The sequence below is a fragment of the Sarcophilus harrisii genome, chromosome 4 (genome assembly GCF_902635505.1).
Source record: "Sarcophilus harrisii chromosome 4, mSarHar1.11, whole genome shotgun sequence".
Classification (NCBI taxonomy): Eukaryota; Metazoa; Chordata; class Mammalia; order Dasyuromorphia; family Dasyuridae; genus Sarcophilus; species Sarcophilus harrisii.
Window position 1 is genome coordinate 379,280,444 of NC_045429.1, and position 16,376 is coordinate 379,296,819.

At 32.3% G+C, this 16,376-nt stretch overlaps 1 protein-coding gene across 3 annotated transcripts in view; it reads left to right on the plus strand.

Annotated features, from left to right (window-relative positions):
• The window catches only part of EXO1 (exonuclease 1), a 45,399-nt gene that overhangs the window by 18,188 nt on the left and 10,835 nt on the right, over positions 1–16,376 (plus strand). For all 3 annotated transcript variants that reach the window (XM_031966967.1, XM_031966968.1, XM_003767785.4), the window contains 8 exons: positions 704–823; positions 1,277–1,400; positions 2,322–2,459; positions 4,970–5,182; positions 6,661–6,848; positions 7,615–7,711; positions 10,576–10,804; positions 14,482–14,728. In XM_031966967.1, coding sequence (XP_031822827.1) covers positions 704–823; positions 1,277–1,400; positions 2,322–2,459; positions 4,970–5,182; positions 6,661–6,848; positions 7,615–7,711; positions 10,576–10,804; positions 14,482–14,728 — 1,356 coding nt within the window. The remainder of the gene's footprint in view (positions 1–703; positions 824–1,276; positions 1,401–2,321; positions 2,460–4,969; positions 5,183–6,660; positions 6,849–7,614; positions 7,712–10,575; positions 10,805–14,481; positions 14,729–16,376) is intronic.

The window sequence follows — 16,376 nt, forward strand, 5'->3', positions numbered from 1 at the left end:
CACCCAGAGTTCCCCCACTATCTGTGGCCCTCTACAGAAACTAATTAGAGGGAGAGCATTAATAATTGGAAGATCAGGAAGGGCTTTATATAATAGATGGCGCATGAGTTAACCCTTTAATGACAGTAGGAATTCCAAGAGGGAGGTAAAGGTGAGAAAAAAGATCATTTTAGACTTGAAGTACAGCTTGTACAAAGGCATGGAGGCAGGAAATGAAATGTTGTGTGTGGAAAAGCAAGTGAGCTAGTATGGCTGAAATGAAACATTCTCAAAGGCAATAACAGTAGAAATATAGGCAGGCCCAGGTAGCAGTTTCTTGTATGTATTTGGTAAGGTGTAACTGCTCTTAGTAATTCCATTTATTTAAACTCTGTTTCTACTTCCTCATATAACTAACACATCTGGCATATGATATAAAATCATATATTGCTGTAGAAATGCCAAACAAAATGTGTTCCATTTCATGAATATTTAGTCAGATGTTTTGGGGACATTCTAACTTAGTTAACTTCAAGCTCTACACATTATTTTCTTCCTTTATTTTTCATTGTTTTATGAGGTAACACAGTCCATAATCTTCCATCATCCTCTTAATATTATGTAAATGAATTTGCAAATCATAGTGTTGAGTAAAAATACTTGATTTTTATATATGTTTTCAATATTAAAGCTAACCATTACTAAATTATATTGTTTCTCACAGGTATGTAGCATTTTGTATGAAATTTGTAAATATGCTTCTGTCTCATGGAATCAAGCCAATTCTGGTATTTGATGGTTGTACCTTACCATCTAAAAAAGAAGTAGAAAAGGCTCGAAGAGAGTAAGTTTTTTTTTTTTTTCCCCCTGTATTTTAGTGTTTCCTTTTTTCTCCTACTATGCATTCATTTATTTCCCCAATTTTGATTTTGGGAACCTTTGCCCTACAGTTGTTCTCTATCAACAGGACTTAATCTAATTCTAAATAGTGGAACAGTAAGATTACTAGAAATAAATTATTAATTTTGGAAAATGTTGATTAATTTAAGGTCTTATTTTTTTCCTTTTTTTGACAGAAAAATAACATCAAGTGATTTTCCTCTGAGATATATAGAGTATTATTGTTCAAGACCATTTATTCAATATCTGTTGTTTGCATTGCTATTGTGCTTTTGAAAGATATTTAAGAAATATACAATATTGTACCTCGCCTCAAGTTATTTTCAAGTTGTTACACATGTCATATACTGATATAATAAAGGTTATTGAAAATGGCTGATCTTATATTTACCTGCAGAAGACGTCAAACCAACCTTCTAAAGGGAAAACAGCTTCTTCGAGAAGGAAAGATTACAGAAGCCCGGGAATGTTTTGCCCGTTCTGTCAATATCACACATAGAATGGCGCACCAAGTAATTAAAGTAAGCTATATTATTGTTAACAAATAGGTTGCTATGCTAATTTGATGTTAAAGTTAATTGTAAACTGCTGGAATTTGCTGGAGATGAAGGTAATAGACAAGAAGATAAGAAATGTCCTGGGAGCATTCTCTAGGAAAGAAGGACTGTTATCATAGACTTTCAAAAGCAGGTATTCAAGGAAGGAAGAAAATTTCATTTAACAAAGATTTATTTAGCCTCTAATCAGTACAAAGCTTTGTCTGTGCATTGAAGTTACAAGGACAAATTAGGATTATTACATAACAATTACCATTATAACCTATTACTTTAGGAATAAGTTCTAAGGGTTAGAATAAAGTTTGAATGAAATATTTTAAAAGCCTGCTTTTCCAGTTGGGAAAAACTCTCTGGGAGCCTGTGCTCTGAGGAAACAGTGGACTATAATATCTGGGGACTAAGAAACTCTTTTTAACCATTTATTCCATTTATTTGTAAGTTAAATAATTAGAAACAATTTTTTATTTTATTTTATTAAAAAGATTGTATGTATAGTAATTTCCCTTTTCCTAAAATATATATTGCTTTAACTTCTTAATTATTGATGACAGAGAAAGAAGGTAATTTCTTCTGCAGATACTCCAAGTAAAACTATCTCAAAAATTATAAATACATTAATATCTAGTACTATCTAGATCTGATTATTAATTATCTAGAACTGATAATAAAATGATCTTATGATTGATGAGGTTTATGCTAAATAGTCTATGACCTCTCAGGTCCCTTCTAACTCTAAAATCATCTAGTACAGTTTAAACATTGAATTTTAAAATCACCTAATACAGTTTGAATATTGAACTTTTGTGGATATTGATACACTTGATATTGAGGACCAGGTAGTTCCATGCTGCCTTGTTATTTCTTCATACTGTTCTCTTTCCTTAGGCTGCACGGGCCCAGGGAGTAGATTGCATAGTTGCTCCATATGAAGCTGATGCACAGTTGGCCTACCTTAATAAAACTGGGATTGTACATGCTATAATCACAGAGGACTCTGATCTTCTTGCTTTTGGGTGTAAAAAGGTATTTAAAAGTTCATCCTAACAGAGCTTATTTTGTCAAAGTTGATATTATGGATATTGATAAGAATTACTTGTTTTAATATGTATATTTAAAGCATCTGTTATAGAATGTTAATGAGGAAAGGCCTTGGTGCTTTAATTTTTTTGTGATTTGCCTGAGAATTAATTTAATTTTGGTGCTTTTCCTAGTAAATCCTCAATATTTGGGATCCATTTGCTTTATCTTATGATGCTTTGTGTTCTTTAAAATGTCTTCACATATTTTATTTGATCTTCACAATAATCCTATGAAGTAACAAGAGAATCAACATGATGAGATTTAAGGAATACTGGTTGAGTCAGAATATTTGGATTCTAGTCCTGGTTAAATACTAGCTGTATATTCCTAATAAAAGTCACTTCTGCCCTCCATTTCCTTTTCTGCATTTTGGTGGTATTCTGAATGAGATTTAAGCAAGAATTCTTTTTTTCTTTTTAATATTATTGTTTTTTCCTGATTATACATGCACGTTTTTTTAAAAACACATTTCTTTATGAATTATATTGGGAGAGAAAAATCTGATCATGAGAAAGAAAAGACAAGCAAACAAAAGAAAATAAGAGAGAAATTGTATGCTTTAATCCACATTCACTCTCCATAGTTCTCTTTCTGGATGTGGATGGCATTTTCTATCCCAAGTCTATTGGAATTATCTTGGATTACTGCATTGTTGGGAAGAACTAAGTCTATCATAGTTTATCATCACATAATCTTGTAACTACAATGTTCTATTTCTGCTCACTTCACTCAGCATCAATTAATGTAAGACTTTCCAGGCCTTTTCTGAAATCAACCTGATCATCATTTCTTAAAAAACAATATACTATAACTTATTATTACTCATTTTCCAATTCTTTGCCACTACAAAAAGAGCTACTACAAACATTTTTGCACATGTGAATCCTTTTCCTTCTTTTATGATTTCTTTGGGATACAAACCCAGTAGTGGCACTGCTGGATCAAAGGATATTTACATATTGATAGCTCTTTGGGCATAGTTCCAAATTGCTCTCCAGAATGGTTGGATCAGTTCATAATTCTACCAACACTTCATTGGTGTACCAGTTTTCCCACATCCTCTCCAACATTTATTATTGTCTTTTTCTGTCATCTTAATCAATCTGAGAGGTGTGAGGTGATATCTTAGAATTGATTTAATTTTCATTTCTCTAATCAGTAGTGATTTAGACCTTTTTTTTTTTATATGACTATAGATGGTTTTAATTTCTTCATCTGAAAATTTTTGTTCATATCCTTTGGCCATTTATCAATTAGGGAATGACTTGTATTATAAATTTGACATAGTTCTTTATATATTTTAGAAATGAGGCCTTTATCAGAAATACTGATTATAAAAATTTTAATCTTTGTGTTGGTTCTATTTGTGCAAAAACTTTTTAATTTAGTATAATCAAAGTTGTCCATTTTGCATTTCATAGTGTTCTCTAGTTCTTTTTGGCCATAAATTCCTCCCTTTTCCAAAGATCTGGTAGGTAAACTCTCTTCTAATTTGCTTATGCTATCATCCTTTATGCCCAAATCATATACCCATTTTGACCTTATTTTGATATGAAGTATGAGATGTAGATATTTTATAATAGAGTTTTAGGCCTGTAACTGCTAGACCACCATCCTTTGTATTTTTTTCTTTTCATTAATTCTCTTGATATTCTTGACTTTTTGTTCTTCCAGATTAATTTTATTATTTTTTCTATAAAATAATTTTTTTGACAGTTTGGTACTTCACTAAACAAGTAAAACAATTTAGGGAGAATTGTCATTTTTATTATATTAGCTTAAACTACTCATGAGCAATTGATATTTTTCTAGTTGTTTAGATCTGACTTTATTTGTGTGAGAAATATTTTGTAATCATGTTCATATAGTTCCTGGGTTAGGTAGACACCTAAATGTTTTATTTTGCTGCAGTTATTTTAAGTGGAATCTCTCTTTTTTGCTGCTGAGCTTAGAATTGCTGATGATTTGTATGGGTTTATTTTATATACTGCAACTTCGCTAAAGCTCTTAATTGTTTCAAGTAGGTTTTTGGATGATTCACTAGGATTCTCCAAGTATACCATTGTATTATCTGCAAAGAGTGATAGTTTTAAGTCCTCATTTTAATTCCTTTAATTTCTTTTTCTTATTGCTAAAGCCAACATTTCTAGTACAGTATTGAATAATAGCAGTGGTAATGAGCATCCTTGTTTTACTCTGATCTTATTGGGAATGTATCTACCCTTTCCCCATTACAAATAATGCTTGTTAATGGTTTTAGGTAAAGGCTGCTTATCATTTTAAGGAAAATTCCCTTTATTTCTACACTCTCTCATTAAACACAAATTTTTAAAGTAATTGCAATCCATAAGATAAAACAATTATCACTTATAATGACTAGTTGATGACCTGTTTCATAAAAGAAAAATGGCTGTTTGAAGATTAACTGTTTTTTTTTTCCTTTCAAACTCAAGGTGATTTTAAAAATGGACAAACTTGGAAATGGATTGGAAATTGATCAGGCTCGACTGGGAATGTGCAGACAGCTTGGGGATGTTTTCACTGAAGAAAAATTTCGTTACATGTGTGTTCTGTCAGGCTGTGATTATCTCTCATCACTCCATGGAATTGGCTTAGCCAAGGCATGCAAATTACTAAAAATAGCCAATAATCCTGATATTATAAAGGTATATGTCATTTTACTCAATTCAAACTTTAGTCTCTGAGACTAGATTTCTCCCTCCCTCCTCCCCAGGGTTAGAATAAACAGTTGAATTAAGATAAATTTGAAAAGTTTCAGCATATCTGAGAAGCATTGTAGTTAGCTGCATAGAACCTTGGAATCAAGACTTCCCGGGTTCAGACCTATTGGCATATGCTGATTGTATGATCAGCAAGCCACTTAATCCCCTTTCTAGGAAACTTTGAGTCTATAAATCAGATCATATACAGATCATATGCCTATTATTAAGCCTTAGTAGAACATTAGAGGCTGGGGTTTCCTGACTGAAAAGTTGCCTCTACTGATGAAGTCTGAGGTCCAGTTCAGTATATTGATAACATATCATTTCCCTTGATAATGTTATCTATTAGTTATCAATTGAAAATGCCCTGAAGTTTTGGAATAACCTTATCTATTTAAGAAAAACGTGATAACCACAACATAGCATTTCCACTCTTTCTGTTATTGTTTGCTTGCATTTTTGTTTTTTCTTCTCAGGTTACTTTTACCTTCTTTCTAAATCCAGTTTTTCTTTAACATATACTTTAACATATTTAACGTATATGGGACTATCTGCCATCGAGGGGAGGGAAGGAGGGGAAAAGTTGAAACAGAAGTTTTTGCAAGGGTCAATGTTGAAAAATTACCCATGCATATGTTTTGTATATAAAAAGCCATAATAAAAAGAAAAATATGATACTGCATTTTTCTAAAGGTTCAGATTCATAAATTATTTTCATCAACATAAATGCATCTCAAATTAGTCTTCAGGAACCTTTTGATATTTTTAACATTATTTTATGCCTGAGTTTGAGATGAAGTATTATTTTCTGATTTCAAAAAATGGGGCATTCAACACTGAAAGGACCAAAGATAGTTAATTATGAGAATCAATAGAATTGATTCTCAGTTACAAATCCTTTATTTTGTTTGCTCTTACCTTTATAAAAATTCTGATTTGTTACTTTTCCTCCAAAACAACTAAATTCATCAGTCTCTTTATCCACTAAAGAAGTTTTACTATTTAAATAGTGCAAATAATCTTTGGGGACTCAACACTTTAGTTGACTGTTTTTAACCTAACAGCATTTAGATATAGAGTTTTTTAAAATATATATTAATTTGTTAATTGAAAAAATGGAAACAGGATAGATGTTATCATTTTGATGTTTGTTTTCATCAATTTCTTATTAATGGATTGAGAAAGGGATGAAATAAAGCATTTTAGTTCAATTTACAATCTTTTCTTGAACCTTAGACAGTCATTTGGTCTTGTCCTTCTATAGCTGTTTATGCAGAAATAAGTAATTTTTATTTTCTTGTCCTTTCTAGAATTAGAATAAAATACAATATTAAGACTTCAGACATATTTGGAGAATGTGGCATTGTTTTTTTGTTTAATTGAAGATAACTTATGAGTAACTTTTTGATGTCTACTATTAGGTTATCAAAAAAATTGGGCATTATCTTAAGATGAATATAACAGTACCAGAGGAGTATATCAAGGGATTTATTCGAGCCAACAATACTTTTCTTTATCAACTAGTCTTTGATCCCATCAAAAGGAAACTTGTTCCTCTTAATGCCTATGAAGATGACATTGATCCAAATACACTACACTATGCTGGACAGTATCCTTTGTGAACTGAATGGTGAAATTTAACTTGTCCTTCATCTATACTTTTATGATAATGTATTCATTGTGACATTCTCACATAAGAGAAGTTAGGTCTTAATTTAATTTTATTAATTTTATTTAAGTATGTTTTGTGCATGTGTGTGTGTTATTTTTTAAATCTGTTTTAGTTACTCTTCCATGGAAACATATTAGAGGAAGGTTTTTGTTTATAAATAATCACTTATCAACAGCATTTATGAATCATTTTTGCATTTACTTGGAGTTAGACATGAAACATTTTTTTAAATGAAAACTGACTTGAGAGTAATATTAATGTAGCCCTGGGGTCATTGACATAGTTCATACATAGCAAAGGCAATATTGGTTTTTAGTAGCATGGCAACTAAGGTGATCAAGAGAGATGTTTGAGAATATGGGGATATGAGCATGGGAGAGGCTACTCCTTCATCTGCCTGGACTCTCCTTTTTCATTCAGAAGTCCCCAGATAACTGGTCCTCTGGAGCTCAAAAATCCTGGTTATCTTTTCAAATTTCCTGCCACTTATATGTAAATAAATGAACAAGAACTTAGCATAAGAAAACTATACTGTTTTCTTGTGTATACCAATGTATATGTGTTTACTAATCATGTGATTTTTGTCATATTTGTAGATTTTTTTTCCAGTTAATGCAGGTAATATTTTTACCCATTGCATTGTAGAATTTTCTTTAGTAGGTTATGAGGTTCAATGCTTTTCCTTAATCTGATTGACTTTTAGATATCTTGATGATACCACTGCCTTTCAAATTGCACTTGGTAATAAAGATATAAATACAATGGAACAAATTGATGACTATAACCCAGACACTGCTATGGTAACTTTTTAAAAATTGAATACTTTGCAAAAGCATGTTTCAAATACATTTCTGGAGGTGTACCATTGACTTCATTTGGTAATAATTTACCTAACTAAGCCTTAAATTGGAGTCGCAGTTAAAAGCAACAATTTTGTTTGCTTTGTTACATTTTGTTTTTATAGAAATTCCATTGTCTCTCCATAGTAAAAGAATAACTTTAAGGCCCTATATGGTTATATTAAAAATCATGTTTTTAGATTGCTTTTTTATTTAGGTTTATGCTATACCACTATTGTTTGGGTTTTTGTCTTATCCTCATCTAGACTTCTTTGTGACATTTGATACGCTTGATCTAATTACTCCTTTTTTTTTTTTTTTGAAATTTCCTTTGTTTTCAGTAACTTAATACTATGCTCTTTCTTTTCCTACTTCTCTGAACAACAAGCACTTAGCACAATGCCAGCATATAGCAGGTACTTTAAAAATTGTAGTTAACTGACTTTTGTGCCCTTGACCAATATTTTTATTTTCACTCCACAAAGATACTCCCCACCTGTATTATTTTGATCTATATATTATTTATTAATGACTTGTATCTCATTCTCTTCCTTTTCCTTTTTGCCTCTTGCCTTCTCTGGCTTCTTTCAAGTTCCAGTTAAAATTCTACTTTATACGGTAAATTTTTTAAAATTCTCTTAGTGCTAGTGTTTTTTCCTTAGTTGATCTTTTTCCTTCCCACATATATATATATATATATCTTGTCTCCCCATTAGATTGTAAACTCATTTGAGACCAGGGACTGTATTCTGTGTTTCTTTAAATCCCTAGCACTTAGCATAGGGTTAGGTACATAGGGAGCACTTAATAAATGCTGTTTACAGACTGAATCACCTGCATAGTGAGGAGGCTTCTTAAATTTTTTCCACTTGCAACCCCTTTTCACCTGAGAAATTTTACATAACTCAGGGCATATAGGTATATAAAATAGGCGTACAAATCAAACATTTACTGATAACAAATCATAATTTCGTGAACCCCACACTCAGTTACAAGGCCCTATATGGGATCTTAAACCACATTTAAGAAGCTGGGGATTAGATGACCTTTAAAATCCTTTCCAACTGCAGCTTTGTATTGCTATTGACATTTGGGGAGCTTAAAAGTTACTTAGAATTTTTTTTTTGTTCCAAGAACTCCAAAGGATCTTTTTCTCCCTGTTGTGGGCTCAGAATGCCAAATTTGTCAGGATATCAAATAGCCTAGTGTTGCTAATTATTGTAGTTTTTCTAGAGCCACAAGTATTTAGAAATCTAGAATTTCTTTTCCTCTTCTTCCTATGAAAATACCTTTTTAAGGCCTGGAGAGACTTACACGAACTGATGCTGAGTGAAATGAGCAGGACCAGGAGATCATTATATACTTCAACAACAATACTAGATGATGACCAGTTCTGATGGATCAGGCCATCCTCAGCAACAAGATCAACCAAATCATTTCTAATGGAGCAGTAATGAACTGAACCAGCTATACCCAGAAAAAGAACTCTGGGAGATGACTAAAAACCATTACATTGAATTCCCAATCCCTATATTTATGCACACCTGCATTTTTGATTTCCTTCACAAGCTAATTGTACAATAATTCAGAGTCTGATTCTTTTTGTACAGCAAAATAATGTTTTGGTCATGTATAAAAAAAAAAAAAAAGAAAAAAAAGAAAATACCTTTTTAAAAAAAATTTTATCATTACATATCAAGCCTCTTAATTCTCTTTTTAGACCTCCAATCAATTATACTGCACTACCTCAGTTAAGATTTATCTTTATTAGATTTTAATATTTTGTCATAAATATTTAATCTTTTTTTTTTTTTTGGTCTGTAAAATGCAATCTGAATAATAAAATTTTGAACTCAAAAATGCCTCAGAAATAATCTGACTCCAACCCCTAACTTTACATATGAGGAAACTGAGGCCCAGAAAAATAATGTGATTACTTACCCATCAGGTAAAAAGTAACATCTTAGGTTTCTAGATTTTTTCCTGAGAGTAACTTTAGAAGCCTTCAAATCCAACCACCTCCGTTTTTAGATGAGAAAAAAGGTCACCTAGCTAATAAATATCTGAGATGTGATTTGAATCCAGATCTTCCTGACTCCAAAACCAGCAAGCTAGCTATTCCTGCATACTGACTGTAGTAATTGAACTGGAATTCCATAGCTGCTTATCCTACAGCAGTGCTCTTTGTAATATGCTATGCTGTGCAGTCATCCTACTGACTACATATGGGGAACTGTATTATGCTAACTATTTTAAATCATTCTTTTAGTTTATACCCAATGACTGGCATGGTAAAGTGGCTTCTCTTATATAATATGTATAGATTGCCCTAAGAGAATCTTTTGTTTAATAGTGGAGAATAAAATTTGAATTAACAATTTTATAATTAAAATAATTTTTGTTTAAATCTAAGCCATGTTTTAAAAGAGAAAAAGTTGATACATGTATGTTGTTTTATGATGTTAGTTTTTAGAAACATAGAGTAGGCATATTTTGAAGTCTATTCCAAATTGCCTTTATAAGTGATTCCTTGCTTATCACCAGAAAAATTGTTAGAATGTTGTTGTATTTCATATTTTATCTAATGTATTAAGATAATTTCTATAATGCCATCTTAGGCAGATCTGTTCTTTATTTCTTAGAGATGGGCTATCAAGGTCACTAACACTTCATTGAAGAGAAACAGACTTAGAAACACAAGCTATTTAATGGAAAATGTAGAATATGTTAATAGAGGGCAGATGTATCCTTAACAGCTGTTCTTTATAAAGGTAATTTATCAAATTTATAAACTTTATATGTTTTTTCATTTTTTAATTTTCTAGCCTCATCAGTCAAGAAGTCAAGGGTGGAATGACAAAGCTCCTGATCAGAAGACATGGAATGTGAATAGCATTTGGAACAGGAACCATTGCCTAACACCTAAATTAGATGCTGTTTCAGATACTACACCTTTACAGGAAAGATGTACTACTGCAGGCACTGAGAGAGTTATTAGTAGTAAGGGTTTAAATCTTCCAAAGAAGAAACTATTTATAAAAAGACCAAGAAGTGGTAAGTATTTTGCTTTTGTGGTATATCAAATTTAGAAACAGTGTAAATATTAGGGTAAAGCCTCACTGATTTTTTTTTTTAATATAATCAATTACTTTTCTCTAGATGGTTGAGATTATTTTTCTGATATTTTTGTTTTTACACTTCAAGCCCCACATCCTGCCCTTTCTTATTACACTTATTACATAAGCAAATAAATAAATTCTCTTATATAACTTTTACTTTTGCTTTACAAATCTGAATAACACACATTTTGTACCATCATTTAACTATATGCCAATATATTAACTTTATTATTGTTTGAGTCATCATTTATAATAATCTCCTTTAAGACTAGAGTACCTATCATAGTGCCTGGTAGATAGCAGGCATTTAATAAAAATTTATTGATTGGACATGTATTTTAGGATTAGAGCATCTTTATTTAAATAATTAGTTTTTCCAAAATTTTCATATTGTATATCTCTGTATACTTGTATATACATGTATATACAAATATACATAGAGGCACAATATATGTACGTTATAAGAATAGCTATTCAAATAATAATTGAATCTAACAAAATAATCCAAATACATTTGTTTTACTAATTTCTAACCCCTGAAGTCATTGTAAAGTCATAGAATCTTAGGCTTAGGAGAGAATTTAAAATTCACTCTTCAGCAATCTACATAAAACAACCATTCTCTATAGTTAACTATATCATAAAGTCGTCTGTTATTCCTTGAAGACTTCCAGTATCAGGGAACTATTTTGAAGTAGTCTTTTCCATTCATAGATGGTTCTGAATCCTATTAAAGTCCTTTCCTCATATTTAGCCAGAATCCCTACTTGTAACTTAAACCCATTGGCTCTGCCTTTTCCCTCCCAGAGTTCAACAAGGCCTAATCCCTGTCCATGTTCAGATATTTAAAAATATCAATAATGATGTAGCATACCTATATCCTTTCCCCACTTTTTACCTAACTTTCAGAACTTTTCTAAACTTATTGTTTGCTTTTTGATTTTGAAGAGTCATGACATCAGGAAGGAGAGGTAATGACTTGCAAGTGAACTGGATTTAAGTGAAGAAGGGCAATGCAAAGTCATCAGCCTTATTCTCTCCTTCATAGATCCTTCACATAGATCAGGACCATGGGAGATGGCCCTGGATGATGTGGGAGACCTTGGCCTTTTTAAGCCTTTTACAAATCTCAGTTTGTCTAAGGCAATGCTCATTTGATGATTAAATCTAGGTAAGAAATGAGGCAAAAATTGCCTCTTTTACCTAATCCAAAAAGTAAAATCAATCTGAGAGGGGAGAACTTTCAGGGTTTCTAGCCAAAACAGAAACAATTACTATATACATTCACTCTGAGCTATGTTAGAATAGGATTCTTCGTCTATTCCTTATTCCATCTTTTCACTAATATTCTTAGTACCAAAACTTCCTCATTCTCTTTCCCCAGAGGATCTAAATAACAAAAGAGAAGAGAAGACAAAAGTTTTATATCTTGTTTCTGTTAGAAAAATGTAAAAGTTTTCATACTAGTTTGAGGGTAGAACACAATAATAATAGTAACTAGCATTTATATTGCATTTTACGGTTTGCAAAGAGCTTTACAAATATCTCTTTATTTTCAAAACAACCTTAAGAAGGTTATTGTCCTTTTTTTTTTTTTTAAACTCCTGAAGAAATTGAAGCAAACAGGTATGCGCAGAATCATACAGATAGTGTCTAGAGTCACATTTTAACTCAGGGCTTCCTTACTCCAGATCCAATGTTGTATCCACTTGGCTAACTGCCATCTGTCTCCTATGAGGGACAAAAGTGAGAATTATTAATTCTCAGAATTTGTTATTAATTTATTTTTGTCTCCAGTGCCAAGTTGAAAACGCTTTCTTAAAGGTCATTAGTGGTAACCCAGGCACCAAATCCAGTTGACTTTTCTTAATTCCCATCCTTGATACTTCAGCAAGATTTCACACTGTTGGCCAATACTCCCTTTCTTCTGAAACTCTTCCCTCAGTGTCTTTTATGTTGAGCTGTCAGTTGGTTTTTCTGCCCTTGATTTATTCCTTCCAACTTCTATGGCTCCTTTTTTTTTCCTTCCTACATTTCCAGTTGTGTATTGAATATCATTAAAATTTTTGATCACTTATTATCTAAATGTTAAATTCTTCCCCTTTCCAAACTGTGTCCCAAAGGCTCCAAAATCTCATATAAACATTTTTGACTCTTTCCTCAGTCACCAAATCCTGATAATTCTGCTCTTCTACATACTCAGGCTCCATTCCTTTCTTTGCATTTCTATTACCCCTGCTCTGGTATCCCATTAATTTGGACTACTGTGCGTGTTCTTTAACTGATCTTATTAAGCCATAGAGCATCAGTTCTGGAAAGGGTCTTGGCAGTCATCTAGAAAAACTGTTAGATTTTACAGATAAAGAAACTGAAGCTCACAATACTTAAGGGATATCCCAAGATCACTCAGCTGGTATCTCATTTAAGTTTCCAATTCAAGTCTCCTTATTCTAGATCTAAGGCTCTTTTAACTACATAATGCAGCTTCCACTTTTTAGTCCATCCTATGCTCTGTTGTGAAAATAATATTCCTAAAGCACTGTGAGCATCCTTCCTTCTTCTCTCTATTCAAAAAATGTTTTGAAAATTGTTTTCAGAATTAAGTCTAAAGTCGTACCTTAACCTTCAAAGTTTTTCATGATGTAGCCTTTGCCTACCTTTCCAACTAGTCAGTTAAGTTCAGCATTTATTAATTCTTAGTATGTGTAGATGCTAGAAGGCAAAATCTTAATAGCTCCTAACCAAACTATTTCTTTCTTTGCCTCCTCTGTTCCCTCTTCCTAGAATTCTCTAACTTACCTGTCTCCATTTGGTATAAATCCTACCTAGAATTCATGATGAATAGATTAAATGCTACCTTCTCTATAAAGTCTTTTTTAATATTTTCCCTGCCACAACCAAAAGTAATCTCTACTTTTTTTTCTTATTATACTTTATTTGTGTGGCTTAGCACACATGTTCTCTTTCTGCATTGAGATAACAGGTCTTGACATACATGTCATCTCTTAAATTAATCTATAAGCTCCTTGAAGCCAATGACCTTATCTTTATATATGCCTTTCATCTTTCCACTGTCCGCTCAAGGTTACTATGCACACTAATAACCACTAAAAAATGAATGGATTTGAAATTGGAGGTATAATCACACCATGTATTTCCCCAAAAAATACACTTAAAATACAACATATGGCATCCAAAGCTGTTGTTATAAAAATCGTGCTATTTAGTTAATCACACGTTTGCTTGTAAGTTATTATGTTGGTGTTTTCTTTATTTAAACTTCATTACCATGGGGCCATTTATTTGTGTGTGGAAATTTGAGTCAAAGAAAGTGCCTAAAAGATTCATTAATAATTTTAAAATAGCATAAATTAATATGTGTCAGATTTTTTATTTGAGTCACTCATTATGTAAATGTAAATATAGTGGGCATTAAATGTTTATCCATTTTGAAATTCAAAAACTCTTGGGGCTTTTTATGTAATCCATTTAACTTAGCCACTAGAAGTGGGTCATAAAAAAATATAAGTTATTTCATTCAAAGAACATTTATTTACTATGGGATATTTTTGCTCTAAGTTAAACAAATGCACAAATTATGTTTGCATTTAGAGGAACTATCAGAAGATGATCTTTTATCCCAGTATTCATTTTCAATTACAAAGAAAACCAAGAAAGAGAATTGTGAAGGTAACAAACCACAGAAGTTTTCTGAAGCATTCATCCCTGACACAGAACATGCCATTTCCAGTAAAGAAACCTTGAATACTAGGCCTAAAATAAGAAACAAATTTGCATCGTTTTTGCAGAAGAAAAATGAAGAATGTGGTGCAGTTGTGGTTCCAGGGACTAGAAGCAGGTATAATCATATTAACAGAATCGATTACCTTTTCAGCTGTACTCTGTTAATCTAAATAACAAACATTAATGAAGTGCCTTTTATGTGCCAGCCACTGTGGTAGTGCTGTGGATACAAGGATAAAAATGAAATGGACTCTCATCTTTAAATCATTTATAGCATGCATATTATAGTGTATATATAAAATAAATATGGGATGGGGGTGAGGGGGAGAATAGCACCATCCTCTGAGAGCAGAATTGTGAAAAAAAAAACTAGGGATTCTAAGAAGAGAAGACAAGAGATTGCATCCCTGATATGGGAGAGAGCAGGACAAGCGTATAGAGATAGGAGGGGAGGATCCTGTGTAAGAAGGTCAATTTCAATCAATGTGAAGATTTAAAAGATCGATAGAAAGGATTATAAATGCCTAACAGAAGTCTCAGTTTGATTCTAGAGGTGAACTACTGAGGTTTATTCAATGAAAGGATACCAAGGTTAGACTTTACTTAAAGAAAATCTCTTTGGAAGGTGTGGAAGAGATTAGAAGATGAAGCGATTTGGAGCAATGAGTTCAATTAGGGGCTACAATCTCATATATGAGAACAGTAAATGGGACACATGGCTGGACTATAAAGTTCTGAGAGAGAAGTAAAGTATAAGTAGATTAATGAGGTCAGAAGGGGCAAGATTGTGAAGAACTTTAAATGATACCTAGAATTGATTTAGTTCTAAATGTCATATTTTAGAGCATGAAGAAGCTGAAAAATATCCATAAGAGAGGAAAGCCAGGATAATAAAGGACCTTGAGATTGTGTCATGTAAGGATCCGATGAAAGAACTAAATCTACTTCTCTAAGAGAAACTAAGAAAAATTAGGGCAGGCAAGAGGCAAGTGATAATCTGTGTTCAAATCTTCACTGACTGACATGGTAACTACCCTAATTCAGATATTTCTTACATCTTTCTTGAAATACTATAAGGGGCTCCTAATTGATTTCATTGCTCTAAATCTCTTCCCCTTACAATCCATCTTTCACACACCTTCCAAAGAGATTTTCTTGAAGTACAAGTCTGATTATAGAATCCTCTTATTCAGTTAACCTCAGTAATTCCCTATTTCTTCTAGAATCAAACTGAGACTTCTCTTAGCTGAAGGATGATCATGTGGAAGATGGATCAGACTTGTGTTTGTTTCCCTTAGGGTAGAAGTAGATTTTTCAGGCTAAAGTTTTTGGAGAAATTTTGCTAATTCTAGTCATCGGAAACTGTCCAAGGGTGGAGAGGGCTGCCTTCACCAGGGACTTGTTGATTAGGTACTAGGAATGTTGTGGACAGTGTTTTTCTTTAGACAGATTGAGTAGATGGGGGTGTCTTCCCACTTTTAGATATAATGGTAAAAACAGTAACAATAGGTACTTAATGAGAACAATCCCATGCTAAGCACTGGGCTAGATAAGGAGGCTACAGAAATAGAGATTTTAAGTACTTTTAAGTTCCAGGTGCTGTGACAATTCTTGTCTTCTACTTGCGATCAAAATAACAGTTTTGTTAAGAGTAAGATAAAGAATATCTGTCTTATTCATTGGAAGTACACAGACTCTACCACAACAACCCAATTGTGTAAGCAGTGAAATTAGTATTGTTTCCATTTTACAAAGGAGGAAAC